This window comes from Furipterus horrens, unplaced genomic scaffold, assembly GCF_987537825.1.
Source record: "Furipterus horrens unplaced genomic scaffold, mFurHor1.1.pri manual_scaffold_3, whole genome shotgun sequence".
In the NCBI taxonomy this organism is placed as follows: Eukaryota; Metazoa; Chordata; class Mammalia; order Chiroptera; family Furipteridae; genus Furipterus; species Furipterus horrens.
Window position 1 is genome coordinate 26778365 of NW_028327173.1, and position 24580 is coordinate 26802944.

At 36.2% G+C, this 24580-nt stretch overlaps 1 protein-coding gene and 1 non-coding gene across 2 annotated transcripts in view; both read left to right on the top strand.

Annotated features, from left to right (window-relative positions):
* Window positions 1–24580, top strand: part of RLF (RLF zinc finger) — a 74520-nt gene that overhangs the window by 34466 nt on the left and 15474 nt on the right. Inside the window, exon 5 of the mRNA XM_090269188.1 lies at window positions 3544–3746. Within this exon, the coding sequence (XP_090125314.1) occupies window positions 3544–3746 (203 nt within the window). The remainder of the gene's footprint in view (window positions 1–3543; window positions 3747–24580) is intronic.
* LOC150014686 (U1 spliceosomal RNA) lies at window positions 7361–7517 on the top strand. The gene has a single exon (XR_016510360.1). It is a non-coding gene; the product is annotated as a U1 spliceosomal RNA (small nuclear RNA).

Sequence of the window (24580 nt, forward strand, 5' to 3'; positions counted from 1 at the left end):
TTTTTTACACAATAAATTATATAAAAGGTAAACTGTCAAGATATTTGCATTTTGCTTTTAAATGGTTCAGAAAAAGAAGAACTAGGTAAAGACATACCAGAACAGTTCAACTGTTGAATTCTAGATGGGAGAGAGGACATATGACTAAAAAATTTTTTTGTATCAAAATATTTGGAGAGCCCTGGCTGGTGTGGCTCAGTGGATTGAGTGCTGGCCTATGAACCAAAAGGTCACCAGTTCGACTCCCAGTCAGGGCACGTGCCTGGGTTGCAGACCAAGTCCCCAGTTGGGGGTGCACAAGAAAAAACCATACACTGATGCTTCTCTCCCTATCTTCCTCCCTCTCTAAAAATAAATAAATAAATAACATCTAAAAATAAAATATTTGGAGAAAAAATACAGAAAGGATCACAATTGGGAGTGAGACTTCTCAGTGTGCACTCTAAATATTAAAGTTTATGCATGGATTTCCTTTTAAAAAATAGATATTGATTTTAACATAGCTTAAAATGATTTTTTAAAGTGCAGGATTGATCTGTCTGTTAAAAATTGATAATAGCAGTTTAACTGTGGTTGAATATGTTGAGTAAAATAGTTTTACCTCTAGAAAGAATAGCCATGATTTATAGAGTGCCTCTTATGTGATGGGCATGCTATTAGTGCTTTCCATATCTCATTTAATCCATTAAACAGGTGAGACATGCCCAAGGCCACAGAGTTAAAAATTGTGGGGGACAGAACTTGAGCCCAGGTGAGGAGATTAAAGGTTTTGATTGAGGAGTGATAACTAACTTTTCAGTTGCTAAATACATGGTTTTATTAAACATCTCTAATATACAAGATATTGTACTTAGTGCTATAGGGAATACAAAAGTTAAGACATGGTATTCACGAATTTTTGATGATGTAGTAAGAATGGATGTCAGAGACAAGTAGTAGCAACTAGTATTTAGTGTTTACTCTGTGCCTGGCCCTGTGCTAAGTGTCGTATCTGCCTTACTAGTATTTCATTTGATTCTTTCATCTCTGTGGTGGATATCACTGACCTTTTTACAAATGAAGAAACTTGAGCTCTGATAAGTCAATTAATTTGACCACAGGTCTCACAGCTAGTATGTGTCAGAGTCATGGTTCACCCTCGGATTGGTGATTCCAAAACCTGAGATCTTGACATTTGTATATTGTAAGCTTTTATTACTGTACTTAAAGAGAACTCTAAGTGAGGTGAAAGAAGTAAATGTTGCGAGAATTTAAAAGGGGGTGGGTTGTGTAGGTAAGATGCTTGTTTTCAGGTGTGGGATTTGTGAAAATGCTTACAACCTGGAGGGCAGATAAATAGAGCAGAATAGGATATAGGGCTCACAGATGTGACAGGAAATAATGTGGAGGAATTAGATGGGAGAGCTTTTTAAAAGACTTGGTAGGACACAACAACTAAGTTGATTTCCTTGAGGAAAGGAGTTGGCAGGAAAGAATGATGCCAAAATTTCATTTCTGTGTGATTGAGGGAATGCCATTATGGAAAATAGAAGTAGGGACTGAGGAGCTATTTGAGTGGGAGGTATGGTATGACTATGAATTCTTTTGTGGAATTTAGTGACCGCAGGACTAAATTGAAAAAGTTCAAGTGAAGGTGATCTGTTTTCTGTGTTTTTTAACCCTTAACTACATATTAGCTGTCTGTGGGATTTAAAACCAAAACACACACCCACTTCTGAGATCCAGGCTTCACCTGCTAAATCAAAATCTCCAGAGTTGAAGCTCTAGCATCCAGACTTTTTTGAAGTGCCACAGGAAATGGGCACCTTCCACCTATAAGTGGTGGAAGTATAAATTGGTAAACCTCTGGAGGTCAGTTTGGCAGCAGTTCACTTTTAGAAATTTTTTTTTTGTAGATACAATCATCCGTCTGTGAGATAGTCTATGTACAGGGCTGTAAATTGTAGCATTATTGAGGATTGCTAAAGATGGGAAACAACTTGGAAGTGTATCAGTAGGGGATTGGTTAAATTAATTATAGTACACCCACACAGTAGAATACCGTTCAGTTTAAAGTATTGAGGTAGCTCTAAATGTACAATGATGATAGAATGACATGTATGATATATTAAGTGGGAAAAAATATGAACTTCGGTACTCAATATTTTTGGAAGTATAAACAAGAAATTGGAAATGCTTATTATTTTTGGGGGAGGGAGACTAGGGAACTGGAGTCTGGGTAGAAGGAAGACAGTTTTTAACTGTACACCTTTTCATATGCCTTTTGAGTTTTGTGTCATGTGCATATATGCTATTATTTTTTTAAAAAGATAATTTTAAAAACCTACAATTGATTCTGATAATACAGTTAATATCGGGCCAGCAGTTTATCCCTCCCCTTTCCCCCAGTGGTTTAATAATACGTATATTAAGAACATCTACCTCTTATGTGGCCTGTAGACATAGCAGCATAGGTATCACTTGAGAGGTTTGTTAGAGAAGCAAAATCTCAGGTCCCATTCCAGACTTACTGAATTAGAATCTGCATTTTAATAAGATTCCTCAAATTATTCAGAAGGCACTTTGAGGTTTGAGGAACACTATTTTAGATGAGCCACTTAAAGCAGTTTGCTCATTCATCACTTGTCTTGAGACGTAATATTTCCACTTCTGTTCTTTAAATAATACTTTTGTTGAGTATCTCCTATTCATACATAAATTGAGGGCTTGTCCAGAACACTGTGCAAGTCAGTGCTCAGGTGCTTAATATTCAGTACTACTCAGCAGCATTTTCCAAAGTGTGTACTGAACCAGGAACATATATTTTACATTGTACTAATATGTGCAAAAGGGTTCTCTGGTCAAATCAGTTGGGAAACATTGGATTAAATAAAAGTGGACAGTTTTCTTTATTGCAGGACTGTTCAGAGATTTGACCAAGGAATCCTTTTTTTTTCTAGGACTATCTCTCAGGTCTTTTGGTCGGTGGAACACACTTTGAGAAATGCCTGGTTTAGAGGAAAGAGCACCACTGGCTTTGGAATTTTTGGCAAGTTACCTAATTTCTCTGAATATTTTTCTAACCTTAAACTGGGGATGATAAGACTTGCCTTGGTGGTGGTGTAAGGAATAAATGAGAAGTATATAAAAACACTCAATTTAAAGCTTGATACCTCGTAAGTGTAAGTTGTAGTTGTTAATACTACGTAGGTTACTTGCTTCTTTTTCTTGCACTTATGTTTATAGTTTATTTCACTGTTTCTTACTACCCTTATCAGAAAGTGTGGAAGGAGGTCAAATAATAAATTTTGATGAAATGTTAGTAGCTTTATTAAAAGGTTTGGTGTTCCAAATAAAACTAAGTAATGTGGGAAGCTTGAGCAAAATTATTTTATTTTGCTCTCTGCTCTATTAGATGAGTAATGAGACCAGATTCAATTTTCCAGTTATATCAATTGAATTTTTAATTCACTAAAACATCAAAAGATATTGAACTTCCATTTTAACAACCTTGACATATTATGTAGTATAATATCAAATTGTTTTATTTTTCCTTTTTTCTAGTCAATAAATTGATTGCAGAAGAAGGACCTTTCTTTCTGCAAATGCGAATAAAACATTTGTTGAAATCTAACTGCATCCCCCAGGCTACTGCTTTATCAAAACTATGTGCAGAATCTAAAGAAATTTCAAATGTGTCATCTTTTCAGCAAGCCTATATCACATGCTTATGTTTTGTTCTCCCTAATGAAGATGCTATTAAGGAGGTGAGTAAAGCAAATACCTGCTGTTGTCATTCACATTTACTAAGAATTTTAATAGAATTTGATAAATGCTGCATGGCAGGATGAAAATCAAGACCTTTTTTTCAGGCTATTGAAAAATAATTTTTAATTGTATATTTAACTGTTCAACAGATTGAATATAAAGTTATGTCTTAGGTAGATTTGAAAAGTAGATAATTGAGGAATATGCAAATGGATGTTTGGGTAATGATTTGCTTTGAAATCTTTAAATATGAAAGTTTTTTTTCTTAAAGTAATGATTTTTCTATGCTTGGGAAATGCAGAAATTATTAATACGAGTGTCAAGGGATAAACTGAAGAGAATGACACTTAAGTCTAGTTCAAATTACCTTTATACATTGAACTGTAAGCAAAGAAATGTAGGACTTCAGAACCCATGAATACATTTAGAACAGTGATTAAAAGGACAAACTGGATACAATGGAAAATAATAAAGTGATTGAATCTTTTTAAAAACTATTTTATCAGATTGCATTCTTTGTTTTTAAACCTGATCATTATTTTCCTTAGAAAAGTTAAAATTAGTTTTCTCTAATAGTCGGAGAAAAATAGGAATTCCTAGGCTGTAATCCATCTTCTACCTTTATTTCTCTTACCTGCCATTCAGCTCTGACATGTGGACTCCCATTTTACCTCTACACTGAACCTTCTCATTAAATGTAAGAATCCCTGGGACCTGGGTCTATGTTGTAGTAATTCTTAAACTTTTATGACAATTTCAACTATAAATATCCTCCTCTCCAAATGCAGCTCTCTTTTTTTTTCCACCTCACTCCCTTTAATGCAGACTCCTCCAGGGCCAGCAATCTGTTAATCCTTTCACCTTTTTACTCTCCCTCATCCTCTACATTTTCTAACTTCCCTCCTTTGTTTTTCCAGTTAGTCATTGTTACCACTCTCTGCATACACCCTCAATTCTTCTGCTGGTCTCTCCCTTAATTGTACTTATTTGACTAATCAATATCCTGGTATCCCTAAATTTCCATGACCTCTATATCTTAACCTGCCCCAATGATGCCATGGTTGTGTGGAGGAACACCCGTGAACTACTTTTACTTTAAATCACTGCTTTATTTCTTTAGTCCATTCATTCTCCCACTCTTTTAGATTAAGTATTTCATGCTTTTTCTTTCTCTTTAAACCTATACTATAGTTTGTGTCCTATGTCACTGTTTATGAACTTTCTCCCTGTATCTCTGAGGAAATTGAGATAGTTGTAAGAGAATTTCCATAAACTCCTTCCGTGACATCTATTCACCTGCCTGAATCTGTGCATATACAGCTTCTCTTCTGTTACTAAGGTTAAACTATATCTCTTCTCCTAGCTTAGGTCAGTCCCTTTGACTTCTGTATCAAGTCCCATCTGCTCTTGCCCCTCAAGAGTAATGCTACAGCATTTCTCCTTTTCTCTACTGCACCATCAATTTCAACCTCTGCTGTAACCATCTTGCCAGGATTTATTTTGTTATTTTTTCCATTAAAAAAAAAAATCTTGAAATTACATTTTGCTAGCACCCCATTTCTCTCCTGGCCCTTCAGGGTCATTTCTTGAACGAATTGTCTAAATTTACTGTTTGAACATTTTTCTCTGTAAACACATTTAAATATGGTGTTCACCCCTACCAGTTTACCATGTCACTGAGTCCAGTGAAGAGTTCTCAGTTTTCATCTTGCTCAATCTGACTTCTTAACTTTGTCTTTTAAGCTTTTAACAGTTTTTCTACTTGATTCTAGGTTACCACACTCTTAGTTTTCTGTCTTCCTGATTGGTGGTTGTTTCTTAGTTCTATCTGTACTCTAGCACTCTGTTTTTGAATGTCTTCTCTTTTCTATCTATACTTATTCCCCTGGTGATCTCATCTAGACTCATGATGGGAAGTACCAATTATGATCTAAATCCCAAATGTTTTATTTCCAGCCCAGTTCTCTCCTCTGAACTCCAGACTTGTACATCCAACTGCCTAATTACTATCTCTAGTTGTATGGCTAATAGCATCTCAATCTTAACATGTCCATAACTAAGCTTCTGATATTCCTGATATTATGGGGCTTTATTTGTTTTTATGAACTTCTTTTGAATGAAGTCACTTGTCTTCTAACTGTATTCTCAATGTTGGAGGTGGAGGGATGGGTAGTGAATAACCAGCTACCATATTTTTGAGTGCTAACTATGCGTTAGGCATTAGGCTAAACACTTTATATACATTGTTACATTTAATCCTCACTACAACTCAGGTAGCTCCATTTTATTGGTGAGGAAACTTAAGGCTCAGATTAAGTAATATGTGTGTGGTTACAAAGCTTAAAGTGGTTATGCTAAGATTCAAACCTGAGTTTGGTATATTATATTTAAAGATAGGGGTTAATAAATATTGTCCTAGGTGTTATATATTAAAGGGTTTATATACCAAGTGCTTTCTTAGACATTGGAGATACACAGATGAAATCAGAACCCTCCAAATTGGTGTACTTGCTTTCAGTCTTGCTCCCAACATTTTATTCTCCTCAAAAGTAGCCAGAATAATCTCTTAATCAGGTCATGTAACTCCTTTGGTCATAACCATTCAACATCTTTCCATCTTTTCAGAATATATCCAGAAGTCTTTATTCTATGTAACATGGCCCCTGCCTACTACTATAACCATCTCTGTCCCTACCTGTTGTCTTTTTTTTTTTTTTTTTTTTTTTTACTTACTGATTTGAGAGCTAGAGAGAGAGAGGCAGTGATTTGTTGTTTCACTTACTTATGTATTCATTGGTTGCTTCTTGTGTGTGTCCTGACTGGAGATCACACCCACAGCCTTGGCATATCAGGATGACCCTCTAACCAACTGAGCTACCTGGCCAGGGCCACTGACCGTATCTTGTACAATTTAATGTTCACTGCTCTCCAACCACTTTGTCTATGCTGCTCTTTGAACAAGACAAACATATCCCTGCCTGAGAGCTTTGTACTTCATATTTCCTTGGTCTAGAATGCACTCCCACAAGATAATTTGGATGGCTCATTCCCTTATATCTTTCCTTGCCATATCAGAGAGGTCTTCCTCACTGTCCCATCTAAAATAATACCTTATCCCTTATTTTACCCTGCCCTATTTTCTTCAATAAGTATTTGCCATTGCTCTTAAAAATATATATTGGGTTGGCCAAAAAGCCTGTATGATTTTTTCCATAAAATAAAAGACACATTTTTCATTGTACCAATAACTTCATTGATTTGGGTAGTTTGAGTATGTGGGCTATATCTTGCTATTGGCTTCTGGTGAATAGAGGCCAGGGACGATGCTAAACATCTCCCAATGCATAAGACACCCCCACAGCAAAGAATTATTTGGCCAAAATGTCAGTAGTGCCAAGAAACTTTGCAAACCACTTTTGATGTGTTCAGTCGGGCACAGCAACTTCTCCATACACTGAAAAAAATCTTTTTTTGCGTGTCAGTTGTGTTTTTACCTTTCTTGAAATAATAAAGCATAACATGCTGAAATTTTGCTTATCTTCTTCCACCTTCAATATTAAAATGGCTGCACAAAAATTCAACAACTTTGATAAGTTTTTAAAAATGCATGCTGATACTTATCTGGCAGGGAAGATACCATGATCACGAAGGTGGTTTTCCCAGGGCAAGGCTTATCCATTGCATTCCAGATGTGCTGACCCCCTGCGACTTCCCCAAAACTCGACTGCATAATTTGTGGTAGTGGGGGACTGCATTCATGCTCTCCCCTGAAAAAAAAAAAAAGCATGGCGATATGACAGCTGTCACAATACAGTCTTAACAAATTTATTTCAAGTGAAGTTAGAGAAAACTAAGTACTCCCAGAGCCACCACATGGAAAAAGCTAAACAAACTTTTGTGGCCAACACATATAAAACAGCTCCATCACTCTTTTTCCCCTTATCTACCTGTTTTTTTAAAAAATATTTATTTTTAGAGAGAGGGGAAGGGAAAGAGAAAGAGGGGGAGAATCATTGATGTGCAAGAGATACATTGATCGGTTGCCTCTCGCATGCCCCCAACTGGGGACCTGGCCCGCAACCCAGGTGTGTGCCCTGACTGGGAATCAAACTGGTGACCTTTTGGTTTGCAGGCTGGCACTCAATTCACTGAGCCACACCAGCCAGGGCTATTTTTATTTTTTTATTATTTATTATTATTTTTCTTCTTCTCCTGCTCCCTCCTCCTTCCTCCTTCCTCCTTCCACTTTCCCCCCATTGCTCCCCCCTGGCCCACCCCTTCTCCCACAGTCAATCCCCATCCCATTGTCCATGTCCATGGGTCATTTACACACACGCACGCACCCACGCGCGCGCGCGTTCCCTGACTAGACCCTTCCCCTACTTACCACCCCCCAGTCCCCCTTGTAACTGTTAGTCTGCTCTTTGTTTACATGCCTCTGTTTCAGTTTTGCTCATCTGTTTGTTGTTCATTAGTTTCTATTTTTTAATTTATAGTATATATTACTACTTCTAGACATCAAATTTGGTTATTATCTATTTTCTCCCATTAGATTAAAATGTTTGTAAGGTTTGTTTACTGCTATATTCCTGCATTCTAGGAGAATACCTAGTCACATAGTAGGCACTCATAGGGACTAACTACAAGTCTGTATGCTAATTTATGTATTTGCCATGTTGAGAAGGGTAATGATATGGGAGACTGCTTACCCCTAATAACAGCTGCAATATTTTGTGTTTGGGAAGCTTAATCAGGGTAAGATGTAGTAATGGTTATTCTTAGCACCAAAAGATTTCAGAACCAAAAATGCTAGACCTTGGATTTGATTTCCTTTTTGTTAGTGTAATAACAACTTTTTCTTAACCTGTATTGTTTCTAGGATTGTATTAAGCTTTGGAAAATGCAAAGAGTATGTATGGCCTAGTTTGATTGCCAGAAACAATTATAGGAAGATGAATGCTAAGCCATGTGATACTGCCCCTAAATTCAGTAGAAGTGTGGAGGTAATGTCTTTGTAGACTGGAATAAAAGGCTTTATAAAAATTGACCCTTGAGTTGGACCTTGAAATACTGATGGGGTTTGGAAGGGTAGAAAGAATGGTTTTGGGATAATTCACTGTGGTAGTATATACAAATGAATGTGTACTTGGCCAGAATCCCCTAGAGCAGTGGTCCCCAAACTTTTTGGCACCAGGGACTGGTTTTGTGGAAGACAATTTTTCCACAGATGAGGGGAGGGAAGGAGACAGGAGATGGAGCTCAGGTGGTAATGCCAACTCACTTTTTGCGGTGTGGCCTGGTTCCTTAGAGGCCATGGACCAGTCCTAGTCCACGGCCCAGCGGCTTGGGGACTCCTGCCCTAGGGAACACCTTGCCTGGGGCAGAGAGTGGTGGTTTAGGTCTTGTGAGAGAGAAGATATGTTGGATGGGGAAAAGGAAGGCCTCTGAAAATCCAGGGCATTAGAGCTTAGATTTGATGCATTGGTTATTAGGAAGGTTTTGAAGGTAGGAAATGAAATGACTGAAACAATGCTGTAGAAAGAAGCTTGGACAGAAAGAGTATGTATTAGGTTTAGGAGAAGAAATTGGAGTGATTAGCAACAGGAGAAAGGACAGGACTTGCTGACAGGACAAAAATGGAGGGGTTGGCTAACTCCAGCCTGTGACCCAACTACTTGTTTTTGTAAATAAGGTTTTACAGAAACAGTCAGGCCATTTGTTCATTGCCTATGGCTGGTTTTTCTTTACAGTAGCAGAGTTGAATAACAGAGACCATTTGGCCCTCAAAGCTGAAAATATTTTCGGTATAACCCTTTACAAAAAAAACTTACCGATGCTGGCTCTATAAGAGTCCAATTTTCCACTTTATTACAACCATTAAATATTATATAGTGTAACCCGTGTTTTACCAGTGATGACACTTAGGCCAAGATGGTAATACTTCCAAAGCCCTACCTTCATTAAGCTATAATGTCCAAGCCCAGACTAGAATACAGATCTCCTGGCTCTCTGGCCCTCTTTCCACTGTACAACTTACTTTCAGTTGTTAAGCATTGGTGAGCCATGTTCTAATAGGAAACATCTGGTGGTATATTATTCTATTCATATTTATACATTTATATATAAGGTGTGACTTAAAATATTTTATAATGATTGGGATTAAATTTATTAAATCAATGCAAAAACATTTAGTATATATCATAAAATTATTTTAAAAAGAACACTGGTACTATCATAATTAGTCTCTTATCCAGTGATGCTTTCTTTTGAAAGTGACACAGAATTAAAGAGAATCTTTAAAATCTGCTTTGGAAAAGTACTAATAAATCACTAGATGTTCACTAATTTAAAATCAGCATATGTTCTAAGGTAGAAGAGTTATATACATGTTTTGCCATCTACTTCAGCTGAGTTCATAGGAGTCATTAACTTGAGCAGCAGCGGGGAATACGAGTACTTGTATGTTGGCACCTGTGGGTATCACAGTAATAGGTGTATGTAATGGGAAACCTCTGCTGGGGAAGAGTTAGCCAGACACATACAATTAAGAGTAATTGACAAGGTCAGCTTGAAAGCCAAAATTCAGAACCAGAAATTCAGAACTTCATGGAAACCTCAAGTTCTATTTTGTAAATACTTCATTTAGAATTGAATGAGTTGGTATTGCTGTTAATTTTACATACGAAGATATTTTAATGAAAGTTACAGACTTGGCCATGGTGCAGTGTCTCAGGTAGATGGCTTCTATATGTTTATTTTCACTACTGAAAGGAAACCCTTGCAAAGGTCAAGTTTCCCACATATAATATGAAGGCTAATGATGTTTTAAACATGAAGCACTTCTGTTATTATGAAGAACCAAGAAATCCATTGACAGAGTTCTGGACAGTTAATGGTAGAGGTCCATTTCAGCCTTGGTCTCTGAATGAACTATGCCTTCAGTGTTTAATGTGGTTAATGGATACAGTAGCAGAGGCTTGTTTCTTTTCTTGATGGGGAAAGGAAAAGACAAACGACCTAATTTATTCACCAGTCTATCTTAACACTATTGGGAATTGACACAGTCACTAGGCATAAATGATAAACACAGCAAATACATTTAAACAGGACCTACTGGGAATTCATTTTGGGAATAGAAGAAAAGGTAAACAAGAACATGGAAATTCCAGGTGTATTTTAAATAAGGAACAAGATTAAGATGGGTCTGGAACAAGGAATAATAAGTGTTTAATTAAGATTAAAATTTGAATAATTTTACTTTATTGTTAATGATCAGATCATATGGGGAATGAGATGTATACTTGAAAAGTACACTAAAAGGTAGAAAGGCTTTCTGAAGAAATTGAGGATTTGCCTATTTAAATATTTTATCTCCTAAAGCAGGATTTAAAAAAATAGCTTTGAAGAGGCATCTTCCCATGACTGAGTATGTATTTGAATCTCACTTCTAGTCTCACTTTCATGGGTTATGTGTGGGTATTTTGGGTGATGTATGGTTACACTGAAGAGTTAGACATGTTATTTTTAAAAATTCAGTATGACATTTCAGGCTTCTCTCGGATATACACTGTTCTAGGAGTTAATTAAAAGCATCAATGACCATTTATTTCTTTTAAGAAACCTGCACATTGCCACTCAACATAGTGATGGTCTGTGATATTGCTACAGTTTTTTAAAAAGCCAGATTTTAAGAAGTCTATTAACCTAAACAGGGATGCTTTTCCCAAAGACAGACCCAGGTTTACATGAATGTAGACTTGCTAACCTATAGCTCCCCACCCTTCTCCTACTCAAGGATGCAAGTGAGAGTAGTTTATGCTATGGATAATGATAAATCCACGTTGATTCCTATTTCTTTTTCTGATTCCTTTTGAAAAGACATTTACTGGTTTCAGTTTTTAAAATGTAATATTAGAAACAAATTATTTGCATTATACCCAGAATGGATAGAAAAATACTAGATTAAAACCACTATTCTAGATTGAAAATAATATATTAAAAATAATCCAGTAATGGCACTGGCCAGAATACTAGTTTACCTTGGTAGCCTAAGCATGAAAATAACTTAGGAAGACAAATATGCTTCCTCTATCCACCTTCTCTTATGCCAGTTGACTGATTATTATGAAAGTCTTCTAATTGCATCTCTTCTTGTCCCCATAGTTCATTTTTTACAATAGTCAAGGTGATCTTTTGTTTTTTTTATAAAATTAGACATTTTGAGATAATTTTAGACTCACATGTTATTGTAAGAAACAATACATGCCTTTCAATCATTTAACTTTGAAAGATTTTACTAGACACTGGGGATACAAAGATGAAGAACACAAAGGAGAAGGAGCAGTGGATAGCAGCCACACAGTGTGAGCCTTAGGAGAGGGGTCTGAGCTGGAAATGAGGTCCAAGTCATCAGCATTTGGAATCAGAGAGTGGATGAGATGAACTTTTTTAGAACTCTTGACATTTCTCAGTGGCTTATCACAATTCTAGGAGGTTTTAGTCAAGAAAAAAGATGAATTTCAGTAAGAACAAGCTTGGTGGCATTTTAACTTTTCCTGCTGCCTTTCTCCCCCAACCCAGCTTCACAGTAACCTTGAAAACAACCTTGAAATTATAGTAGCTGTAAAAACCAGCAGCCTAGCAGCTACCCTAGGAATTGGACTGGTTTTGGAACTCTCGAAAAGCCCATCTCCAGAGAATTGTCACCATTTGACCTATCTGGCAACTTTCTAAAAAGCTCCATTCTCAGGACCTGCCTTTATTTGACTCAGAGTTTACTCTGCCAAAAGCTCTGTCCCCAGAACATTTGTCAAAAACAATCAGTGATACTTTATTAACATGACAATTGTCAAGCTAAAGAGAGATTGGCCAAAAAACTAAAAAGAAAACTGGAGAATATGGGATGTCCGTAGGGGACTTTGAAAACCTCTGATATATTCCTTGGACTCTGAAAAGTAATGTACATGTACAGGACTGTGTCTGCTAAGGAATGACTTGAGAAGGCCCTAATCCCTCGCTTCTTGTTATCTTGAGGCTCTGCCCCAGTAGGAAATGAAGGGCAAGCCAGAGTTGTAAACTGCCTACTGAAATTGAAAGCCTTCCCAACACAAACACAGAGCAGCTTGGCAAAAGCAGAGAGACCTACTTGTACAAGGCATTTAAACAAATCAGTATGTTGAATAGGTAGCTGACCATTAAGGAAACTGAACAGACTTAATAGTGGCCACACATGACAAAGAAAACAGGCTTTACAGAATTACTCCAGGAAGGTCATTAAATAGCAAAGATAACAAACCCTAGGAGGTTAGGGAATCTCCAGAGTTGCCACAATATATTACTTAAAATGCTTGCTTATCATGTAAAGAAAAATGATAGTTCATACACAGGGTAGAAAAGGAGCCCACAGAAAACTGTTCCTAAGGTCTCCTAGGTGTTGGACATACTAGACAAGGACTTTAAATCATCTTATTACAAATACAGTCAGTTCTTGTCATTTATGATAGTTATGTTTTATATAGTCACTGCAAACACTGAGTTAGCAAATGTTGAAACTTCTAGGGGATATAGAAGGTTAGATTTTTGCAAGCCTCTTGTCAAAAAATTTTTGTCAGCTGATTGTAACTTTGTTTTATGTGTGTTTCTGTGTAAAGGCACCTTATTTAATATGTACTGTTGATATATTAACACTGAACTGTGCATGAATGAAGCTTATTTAATGTATTTTCTTTGTAAGGCATATCACAGCCTCTTGCACTTAGAATCACTAGGTAGCACTTTAGCACTACACTTGGGGGCTCTTTTAAACAGTGAAATCGCCAATAAAAAGCACAAATATGCAAAAGGTGACACTAAATAGAACATGAAAAAGACTTATTACACTATGAGAACTGAAACAAGAAGAGTGTCACCTTGTGTGACCTTAGCTGAGAATATACACACCAGGGGGCTCGCATTTTTTGCCACTCTGTGCATGTTCATGAATGACTGAAAGCATCCTGAGTGTTGAATTCTGGGGTTAAAAAGAAATTTTAGCAAGTAGACTAATTTGTAAATATAGAACAAATAATGAAGACTATATAGTAAAAGAACCGATGTGGAAATACGTAAGTAATTAAAGGAAAGTATGAGAACAATGTCTGAACAAGTAGAGAATAGCAGCAAAGAAATGGAAATTATTTTTAAAAAGAACCAAATTGAGCCCTGGCTGGTGTGGTTCATTTAATTGCAGTGTCATTCTGTAACCAAGTCGTGGATTTGATTCCTGGTAAGGGCACACTCATGGGTTCAGGTTTAGTCCTCAGTCAGAGCACATACAAGAGGCGACGGATCAGTGTTTCTCTCACATCGATGTTTCTCTCCCTCTCTCTTTTCCTTCCCCTCTCTAAAATCAGTAATTATGTCCTTTGGTGAGGATTAAAAAAAAGAAACAAATTGAAATTCTGGAGTGGAAAAGTACAATAATTAAAATTAATTTGCTAGAGAGACTCAATATCAGATTTGAAATTAGACCTAGCAGACAATTGTGGAATACTCTACCAACAGCACCAGAATATACATTCTTCTCAAATGCATATGGAGCATTCTCTAGGATAGATCATACATCAGGCAACAAAACAAATCTTGATAAATTTTAAAGGATTCAAGTCATACAGAATATGTTCTTTAGTCATAATGGAATGAAATTAGAAATCAGTAACAGAAACTTGGGAATTCATTAATATGTGAAAATTAAACACCTTCCCAAATAAGCAGTGGATCAAAAGAAAAAACACAAGAGAAATTATAAAATTTATTCAGATGAAGGATGAAATGTAACACATCAAAACTTACGGGATACAGCTAAATTTATAGTTGTAAAATGTCGGTCTCAAAAAAGAAAATGATTTCAGATTGATAACCTAAACATCTGACTTAAAAAACCAGATAAAGAAGGAAATTAAACCCAAAGCAAGCAGGAGATAATACATAGTAGTAGAGTGTAAATAAATGAAATAGAGAATACAAAATCAATAGAGAATAGTAATAAAGTTGGTTCTTTCAAAAGATCATCAAAATTGATAAACTTTTAGTTTACTAAACAAGTAAAGGGGAATACTCAAATTACAAAAATTAGAAATGAAAGGACATCATTACCAACATTGTAGGAATAAAAAGGATTATAAGGGAATACTATGAAGAACTGCATGCTAAAAGATTAGAATTACGTAAAAGAAAGACAAATTTTTAGCATGATACAAACTACTGAAACTGACTCACAAAGAAATAGAAAATCTGAATATACCCATGACTAATAGAGATTGAATTGGTGATTTAAAAACTTAACCACAAAGAAAAGCCTACACACACGTGGCTTTACTGGTGAACATGCACAGAAGAATTTATACCAGTCCTTTACAAAGTCTTCCAAAAAATAAAAGGGGGAATGCTTCCAAACTCATGCTATGAGGCCATTAATTATCTTGATAACCAAAACCAACGACATCACAAGCAAGAAAGCTACAGACCAATATCCCTAATAAATATAGATGCAAAAATTCTCAACAAAAAACAGACAAGGCCAGCAACATACAAAAAAGGAGTACACCTTGACCAAGTGTGCTTTACACAGGAATACAAAGTTGGTTTAAATCAATCAATGTAATACACCATGCATCTCAGGAGAAGCAAAAGGGGCATTTGACAAGAACCTATGCCCTTTCATGTAAAAACACTCAACAGACTAGGAGTGGTAGAGAACTTCCCCAGCCTGAAAAAGAGCATCTGTGAAAACCCACAGTTGACATTATATTTAATGATGGAAGACTGTGTTTGCTCTTGCCACTCCTATTTGATATTGTATTGGAATTTAGCCAGGGCATTTAGTCAAGGAAGAAAGAAAAAAGTCGTTTGGATTGGAAAGGAAGATGAGTAACTATATTTGCATATATAATGGTCTTGTATATAAACAATCCTAAAAAATATACAAAAATCATTTTTATTTACATCTAGCAATGAACAATGCAAAAAATGAAATTAAGGAAACAATTTCATGTATAATAGCATCAAAAAGAATAAGGTATTTAGGAACAAACTAAAAAATAGAAATGCAAGACTTGTACACTGAAGACTATGAAATGGTGCAAGAAAATCTCAGTTAATGGAGAAAATAGCCTGTGTTCATGGATCAGAAGACTTAATATTGTAAACATGGCAGTGCTCCCCAAATTAACCTACAGAGTCAGTGTTACCTCTGTCAAAATCTCACCTTCCTTTTTTACAGGAATTGTCCAGACAATTCTGGAATTAATGTGAAAATTCAAGGGACCCAAGATAGCTAAAATTTTATAAAAGAACAAAGTTGGAGGACTCACACTTCATTTCAAAGTTTCAGAAAGTTACAGTAATCAATACAGTGTGTTTCAGCAGAACTGGCAAGAAAAAAGGCAAAAAGATCAATGGACTAGAATGGAGAGTCTAGAGATAAGCTGTCACATTTACAGTCTGTTGTTTTCTGCACAGATGCAAAGATAATTCATGAGGGGAAAGAAAAGAAGTATGCAAATAGTAGCTCCAAATAGACCATAGACTTTAAATGTAATAGCTAAAACTGTAACAACTTACAAAGGAAATACAGGAATAAATCTTTATTTATTTTTTAAGATTTTATTTACTTTTAGAAAGAGAAGGGGGTGAGGAAGAGAGGGAGAGAACCATTGATTGGTTGCCTCTCGCATTCCCCCAGTTGAGGACCTGGCCCACAACCTAGACATGTGCCATGACTGGGAATAGAACGAAGGATCTTTTTGATTTGCAGGATGATGCCCAGTCCACTGAGCCATACCAGTCAGGGCAGGAATAAATCTTTAAGACCTCTGCCCTGGCTGGTGTGGCTTAGTGGATTGAGCACCAACCTGAGAACCAAAGGGTCAACAGTTCAATTCCCAATCAGGGCACATACATGCCTGGGTTATGGTCCAGGTCCCCAGTTGGGGGCGGCGAGAGACAACTACACATTGATGTTTCTCTCCCTCTCTTTCTCCCTCCATTCCCCTCTCTAAAAATAAAAATGAAATCTGAAAAATAAAAATCTTTAAGACTTTGGATTAGGCAGTTGTTTCTTACACCCGACACCAAAAACAAGTGACTGAAGAGAAAATAAGTAGAACTTCACTCAACTTTGTGCGCCAGAAGACACCATCAGGCAAATAAAAAGTGATTCACAGAATGGGAGAGAATATTTGCAAACCATGTATCTGGTAAATGCTTGAATCCAGAATATATGAGTAACTCTTAAAAGCTAACAATAAAAAGACAAATAATCCAGTTTAAAATTAATGGATTTTTTTTTTTTTGAGCAGTTTTAGGTTTAAAGAAAAGTAGAAAGTATAGAGTTCCCATATATGCACTCTCACCCCCAGTTTCATCTATCAGCATTAGCATCACCGTTAGTGTGCTACATTTCTTATAATTGGTGAACTAATACATTATTATTAATTAAAATCCATAGTTTACTTTAGGGTTCATTCTTTGTTTTGTACATTTCTGTGTTTTGATAGACGTATAAATGACGTGAATCTACCATCATAGTATCCTTCAGAATAGTTTTACTGCCCTAAAAGTTTCCTGTACTCTGCCTTTTCATCTCTTCCTCTCTCCCCTCAAGTCCCTAACAACCACCTTTTACTACCCACACAGTTTTGCCTATTCCAGAATGTCGTATAGTTGGAATCAAACAGTATGTAGCCCTTTCAGATCTACTTCTTTCACCTAACAACATATAGGAGCAGGCAAAATTAGGTTTACAGTTGTAATATAAATAAATACAAAAATTAATATGAGAATACACTTTCATATACTTACATCTGTAAACCTACTTTTGTCTACACCTGTACATTTATAAGATTCTTCCAAGTCTTCCTGACTTAAGGCTTGCTTCCTTCCTCCCCTAAGTCCTTCTTCCCTCCCTTTGTGAGCCTCTCCCTCTTCCTCTGCACCTTCTTCTTCCTCCCTCCCTTCCTCTCCCTCTCCTTCTCTCTCTCTCTCTCTCTCTCTCATTATTATCAAACTCATTGCACTCTATTTAATTTTTTTTTCAAAATCCATGATTGGGAGTGGTGTTCAGTCTTTGTGTTCTACATTCTGTTGTCTCATGTCCTCAGGAGTCTAGTTCTACTGCTTATTGTCTTCGCTCACATTATTATAGTGGCTTGTTCATTTGTGCTTTTCATAGTTTGGGATTTTGACTCAGTTTTGGTGGGGTGGGTGGAAGTAGAGAGTGCTTTATGTCTGAGAATTCTAATAGGCTTTAATTAGCATATGTTTCTGTAAATCAGTTTTATGATTGCTTCTGCCTGGTGATTCAGAGCTGTTACCATCCAGATCTTTTTATTTTATTTTTCTCAATTTGGGGATTGTAGACAACAGTAGTTTTATATCCAACTCCCAGGTTTGAAAAAGGACAGGTTATAAATTCTAAAATAATTGTTTTATCCCACCAGAATTCAAGTTGAGATTGACAAATAAGTTTTCCTATTATATCCTTGGTTCTATTACTTTTTTCTTTCTTTTTTTCTTTTCTTTTTTTTAAGTCCACCCTATCTCTCAGTTTTTAGCTCTTCAGGGACTCCAACTTAATATAGAAGGTCTCAGTTTCAACTTTGTTCTCAGGTCAAAGCTCTGTCATTTATCCACAAGTTGTAAAACCCTGACTCTTAGTGACATTAGCAACGATTCATCAAGTTATGGAAGTTGTCTGGTCAAACTTAAATACTTTTTCCCCTTAATGATTTCTCTTACTTTCTTGAGTGTTCAGCTATGCATTTATAAAAGATATTTGTTATGTTTTACCCAGAATTTGCCACAGGTTAATTTCAGGCATTACCCTTGTTAAGTCCAATGTTTTATTTTTATTCCTTATTCAGCACCAGGGCTGGTAGGAAGTTACATAACCAATATATATATAATTCATAGGTAAGATGATATGTTTCCGTCTTTCCCACATGATTTTTCAGCATTAGCTACTTCATGCCTTTATCTTAAAAGTTTTGTACTGGTAAATTAAAATGTCATTGTTGGTGCTTATGCATGATTTCTATTCTAGCTCCTTTATTTTTTCATGTCTATTTTTTTACTCTATCTCTACAATTGGCTTACCTTCTCCTGTCTATCTTGTGGGCTGGTAAAAACACTCCCCCTTAAGTCAAACAGAACATTAGGGTAAAAGAAGGAATATATAATCAATATAGTCCCTCCCTTCTTTAAAATAGGCACATAATTGCAGGCAGACATATTGAATCCATGCTGTACAGTTAGTGTGTATAGACAAAACACTGGACTAAAACTCACCACGTTGTTAAAAGATCTAAGGATAACTATTATTTTCTATATCTTTCAGGTTTTCTATTATAAACATTTTTGTAATCAGGAGAAATTTAATAAATAGAAGTTAAAATAAAATCTATACTGATTTCAAGTCATCCCTTTCAAATATATATATCCTAAAGAAACAATAACAGCAGAATCCTCTTAATTCCTCATAAAACCCAAATGATAAATTCCATGTTCTCCAAATCTGTCGCTATCATTAATCTATATGGTACTTTTATGGATCAGCAAAAAGTACCTGCTCCCCTGTGCCCCCCTTCACATGGTTGGCTCTCTGAGGTCTCCCTTCTTCTGAGAGGAGAAACCCTGTTGCCAACACTTCCAGCTTGGCAAGCAGACTGAATTTAAATCCCCACAAACTTCCTTAGCTTATTACCTTTGTGTCATGTGAAACTGCACAACTGTGTGACATGGTCTTATTCAGGATGTCTTCCCGTGTGCAATTCAGCTCTGTCCTGAGTCTCTACCCTTATTTAATTCAGCCTCTCATTCAGTTAGTACCAGTTAAGTGGTAAATATTACTCTTTATTAACAGGTAACCTATTCCCTCCTCATATGCTGGGACTACTCTAACATTTAATAATTTGCTCAGTCTGGCATCTTTCTTTGGACCATCCTGCCCTTACACTATTTTCCTTGAAGCCTTATTTTCTTACTCTAGTCTACCTTATTCTTCCTGTCTTCAATCTGTCCCACTTGGTCATCCTGCCATTTTGTGGCCACTAAGTTATTTATCATGTAACCTTTCATCAACAAATGTTTATTGATGTTCCCCCATGTGCCTGGGCACTGTTGTAGGCACTGAAGATATAGTGGTGAATGAAACAAACTTTTGCTCTCATGGAACATGTATTCTAGTAGGTAAGATGGATAGTAAACAAAGATTTAGTTATTTGACGCCTGTGTCCTACTTGTCTTAATAGGTAAAGAATATAAAGCCCAGGGATAGGGATCATATTTAAGAACAAAGAAGTTATTTCAGTACCTATCCAGGTACAAGATATTTTCTAGGTAATTATTGCTTGTCAAATGTTTGTCAGTGACCTTCATTTTAATTCACTGTAGCTGAAAAATATTCGTGGCTTATATTTGGTTTTTAGTGTGCTCTTAAGCTATTTATTGCGAAAGATTCAGGACAAGTAGTATAATCGTATTATTAGTGAGGTGTTAAAAGAATATGATTTTAATTTATCTTGATTTTTCTATTTAATTTTACTTTTTTCATAAATATTTTTTCGCAGTATTCAAGAAAATACAGGTATTTGGGGAAGAATACTAAGATTCTGTTCAACTTAAAAAATGTTAACCAAGTGTGTATATGTCATGAAAAGATGCTGAAGCAGACACTAAGAGAGATAAAAGTATGAAATAAAATATGGTACCAGCTTTCAAGGGATTTAGAGTATATAAGAAGGGGCAGATAACAAAGTGAAGAAAATCAGATTTTTAAAAATTACCTAGTTAAATGAAAGTGGAAAATAAGTCTAGAAGGATGTTTCTGTTTTATTAGCCTAGATAAGTGCATGTGAGGCAAATGAATTCTTGAATTGGAAGGTTGTGCAAAAACCACATCATGACCTAGTCCAATTTCTCAATAGAAACCTTGGTGGAAGTAAAAAAGTCAAATTAATGAATAATAAAAATGTGTGAAATACCATGCTTAGATTTTATGGACCTCTTAGAAGCTTCAGTATCAGGCATATCAATATATTCCAAAATGTCAGGTAAACAGCCATGTTAAACACGAGCTAAAAGAACGTTAGTATTTAAAGTTTACTAGAAAATATACAACACTTGGGGGAAGTTTGAGAAGTTGGTAGAGATTAAATTCACTCTGCCTGTTCCCATGGCTTATTCCTACTCTTTCTTTAATTCTCATGTTAGTTATGACTTCATACAAGAAGGTCTTTTTGATCCCCCAAATTGGGATCAGATGTTTTTTACTAAAGGTATTTTAAAAATATTCTGTATGTCCCCATTGTAGCATTTAACATATATTGTAATTCTTAGTAATTAGCTGCTTCTTCATTTGTTATACCTGACTAGACTCTGAGTTCCATGAAGGCAAAAATCAGGTTGGCTTGTATGCCCACTACTTTAGCCCAGTACAGTACAATAGCACGCTTTGACAAACACATACATTTTAATATGGCCATTTCCTCTTATGGTATTTTGTGCACAGAGGATTTTGTATATCATTTATAAAAGACTGTGCTCTTGTCCTCAAGGAGATCATAATCTAGTTGAAGAGCCTAAGTAAAAGCACATAAAAAGGTCAAGGCCAGTATGAGGACTTGGTCAGACGTTAACCCAAAGTAGAATTAAAAAATCACCCAATTAAAAATATTGACAAGATCCTCTGAATTCAGAGCAGGGTAAGAGATCATTGGGTGCTAGAGTAGTCTATGAAGGAAGACTTCATAGCAGAAAAAGTTTTAATTGGAAATTGAAGGATGAGAAGAATTGGCTAGATAAGCAAGAGGAGGAGGGACTGTTCAGGCCTATTCTACACTATTAGTGTTCATCTGTAGCGTATTTGTAATAAATGAAAATAATAAAACTATATATACCTTATAAACTACTAATCCAGATTTTTCATCTAATTTTTTTCCTCCCTTATCATTTTAGGTTAATGAATTTTTACTTAAAATGAGTATTTCTAATTTACCTTTGTCCCGTTTTTCTTAACACTTTTGGTTCCGTGAGATTAACGTATACATGAGGTCTGTCCAAAAAAAAGCCCAGTCATTGTTAATATAATGAGAACAGTTTATGTGACATCGATGTAACCTGGCAGTCAAGGAGAATGGACTGGAATACGCATGCATGAACAGTAACACTGTCACTGTACTAGTCAGGGGGGGCAGTGGATGCCAGTGAGTGAGCATGTGTACTGTGTGGCTGTCGCATTTAAAATGTGCAAGTAGGGTAATGAATCTGCATCAGATTTTGCGTTAAGCTTGAACATTCCTCCACAGAAACTATTCAGATGATTCAGAAGGCTTTTGGGGACAATGCATGAGTGCAACACAAATAAGTGTGGCACAGACAATTCAAAGATGGTCTAAAATTTATTGAAAGGGATCCATGTTCTGGAAGGCTCACAACAAGCAGAACACCTGAGAATGTTGAACATGTATGGGCTGCAATCAGCAAAGATTGGCAACTGACAGTGCGAGAACTAGAAGCTGATCTGGGAGTTCCAAAAATGACTGCATCTGAGATTTTGACGCAGGATTTTGACATGAAATGTTTTGTGGCAAAATTTGTTCCATGGCTTCTGCTACCAGAGCAGAAGGAACATTGTGCTGTGGTTGCTAATGACTTGATTCAGACTGCTACCAATGAACCACATTTCTTCAAGAAGGGTCATAACTGGAGATGAATTGTGTGTCTATAAGTATGACCTGGAAACAGGCCCAGTTGTCCCCAGTGGAAGTCACCAGGCTCTCTGCCTGCAAAGGAGGTGCTGCAGAATTGCAGCAAGATCAATACAATGTTAACTGTGTTTTTTGATTGGGTAAATGTTGTCCACCACGCATATGCCCCTCCAGGCCAAACAATAAGGAGTACGATCTCAGTGTTTTTCCTTGGGTGAGAGATGCAATACGATGAAAACGGCTGCAGCTGTGGGCAGCTTCAGTCATGAGAATGCACCCGTTCATGCACCACGTCTCACGCAGAGTTTTTTTGTGAAACATCAAGTCACCCAGGTGACTCAGCACCTCCTACAGCCCAGATTGGCACCCTGTGACTTCTAGCTTTCCCCAAAACTAAACTCATCTTTGAAAGGGAAGAGATTTCAGATTATTGATGAGATTCAGGAAAATAGGATGGGGCAGTTGATGACGACTCCAACAAAGGATTTTGCAGGATGTGTGAACAATGGAAGGGACACTAGGAGAATTGTGTGAGTTCTGAAGGTGCCCACTTTGAAGGGGACTGAGGATGTTTTTTGTATCTTAATACATGCGTCTTTCGCATAGTGCATGGCTGGATACTTTCTGGACAGACCTTGAATATCTGGAATGTACCCTTTTAAAATGTAAGGGCTTCCCTCTAGGACTAAAACAAGATTAGTTTTATATTTTGTTTACTGTTCTGATTATTTTCCACAATTGACTTGAGACAAGAAACTGTCTCTTCTAGGCTCATTTTTTATTTGTGAATTAGAAATGATATTGCCTGCCTTGCCACTCTTACAGATTTATCATGTTGATAAAATGAGATAATATGATAAAAGTTATCTGAAAGGGATAAAAAATGTTCTAGAAATACAGTTGCATGTTATTTCTGTTCTAATTTGTATATCTGGCTTAGAGAATTTCTCATGATATTTCTCAGCTTGAAGATGTTATATTGCAGCCTTAATTGAAGTTTAGAATTCTTGACTTTTGACAGGAGCTTTTAACATGGCAGGGATAGTGGGTAGTGTTAGCTCTGGAACAGCAGTCTTCGTGTGCTACGGAGTTCTTCTCATTTCGGCCCTTCCGTCAGTGCACTTTTAAGTGACTGTGTGGTGGGCATTTCCTCTCTGGATGACCCTTCTGTTTAATTCAGTTATGGATGAGGACATGGTTATTAAGGGCATCAGTAAAATTTCATCTTCATAAGGTATGATGAGGTCTCCCCCCCAACCCCCCAAAAAACCTGAATTTAATTTTAATTATGCTTGAGGCTTTAACAACTTAACTTTGCCTCCCAGTACTTGTTAGATATAAGTGTGCATTGAGCGATCGTACATCTGAGAATGATCTTTTGAAATGTTTTTTAGAACTCTTAAGGTTTACTTTCTCTCCCCTTTAAAAAATTTATATATTTGATGAAAAGGATTTTTAACAGCACTTTTAAAGTGCTCCCTATTTGCTAGTTGCTCTTTAAAACATCTTTTAAAAAAGAGTTAATTGTAACTTTAATGGGCACACTTTTTTATTGAGGTAATAATTGACATATAACATTATATTAGTTTTAGGTGTACAATAAAATGATTCAATATTTTTATATATTGCAAAATGATCACCACAGTAAGTCTCCATAACATTTGTCATCGTACGTAATTATAAAATATTTTTCCTTGTGATGAGAACTTTTAAGAACTCTCAGCAACTTTCAAATATGCATTACAATATTATTATAGTTATGTTGTACTAAAACATAATAATCCTTGCAGTAACTATGAGAGAGGTTCTGTTAATCCCATTTTACAGATGTGGAAACTGAGTAAGTTACTGAAGAGTTAATGCAACTTATCCAGGAGCACATAACTAGAAGCTACAGAGCTAGGAAGAGAATATACACAATCTGGTTCTAGAATAATTGCTTTTAACCACACAGTATACTGCTTATTAAATCATCGCTTGTCTTTAAAAAGATTAGAAAACACTGGATCATATAAGATTCAGTTGTAAGTTATAAACATGAGCCTTTTACCTTGATAAAACTTGATTCATTTATTCAGCACCTATTTACT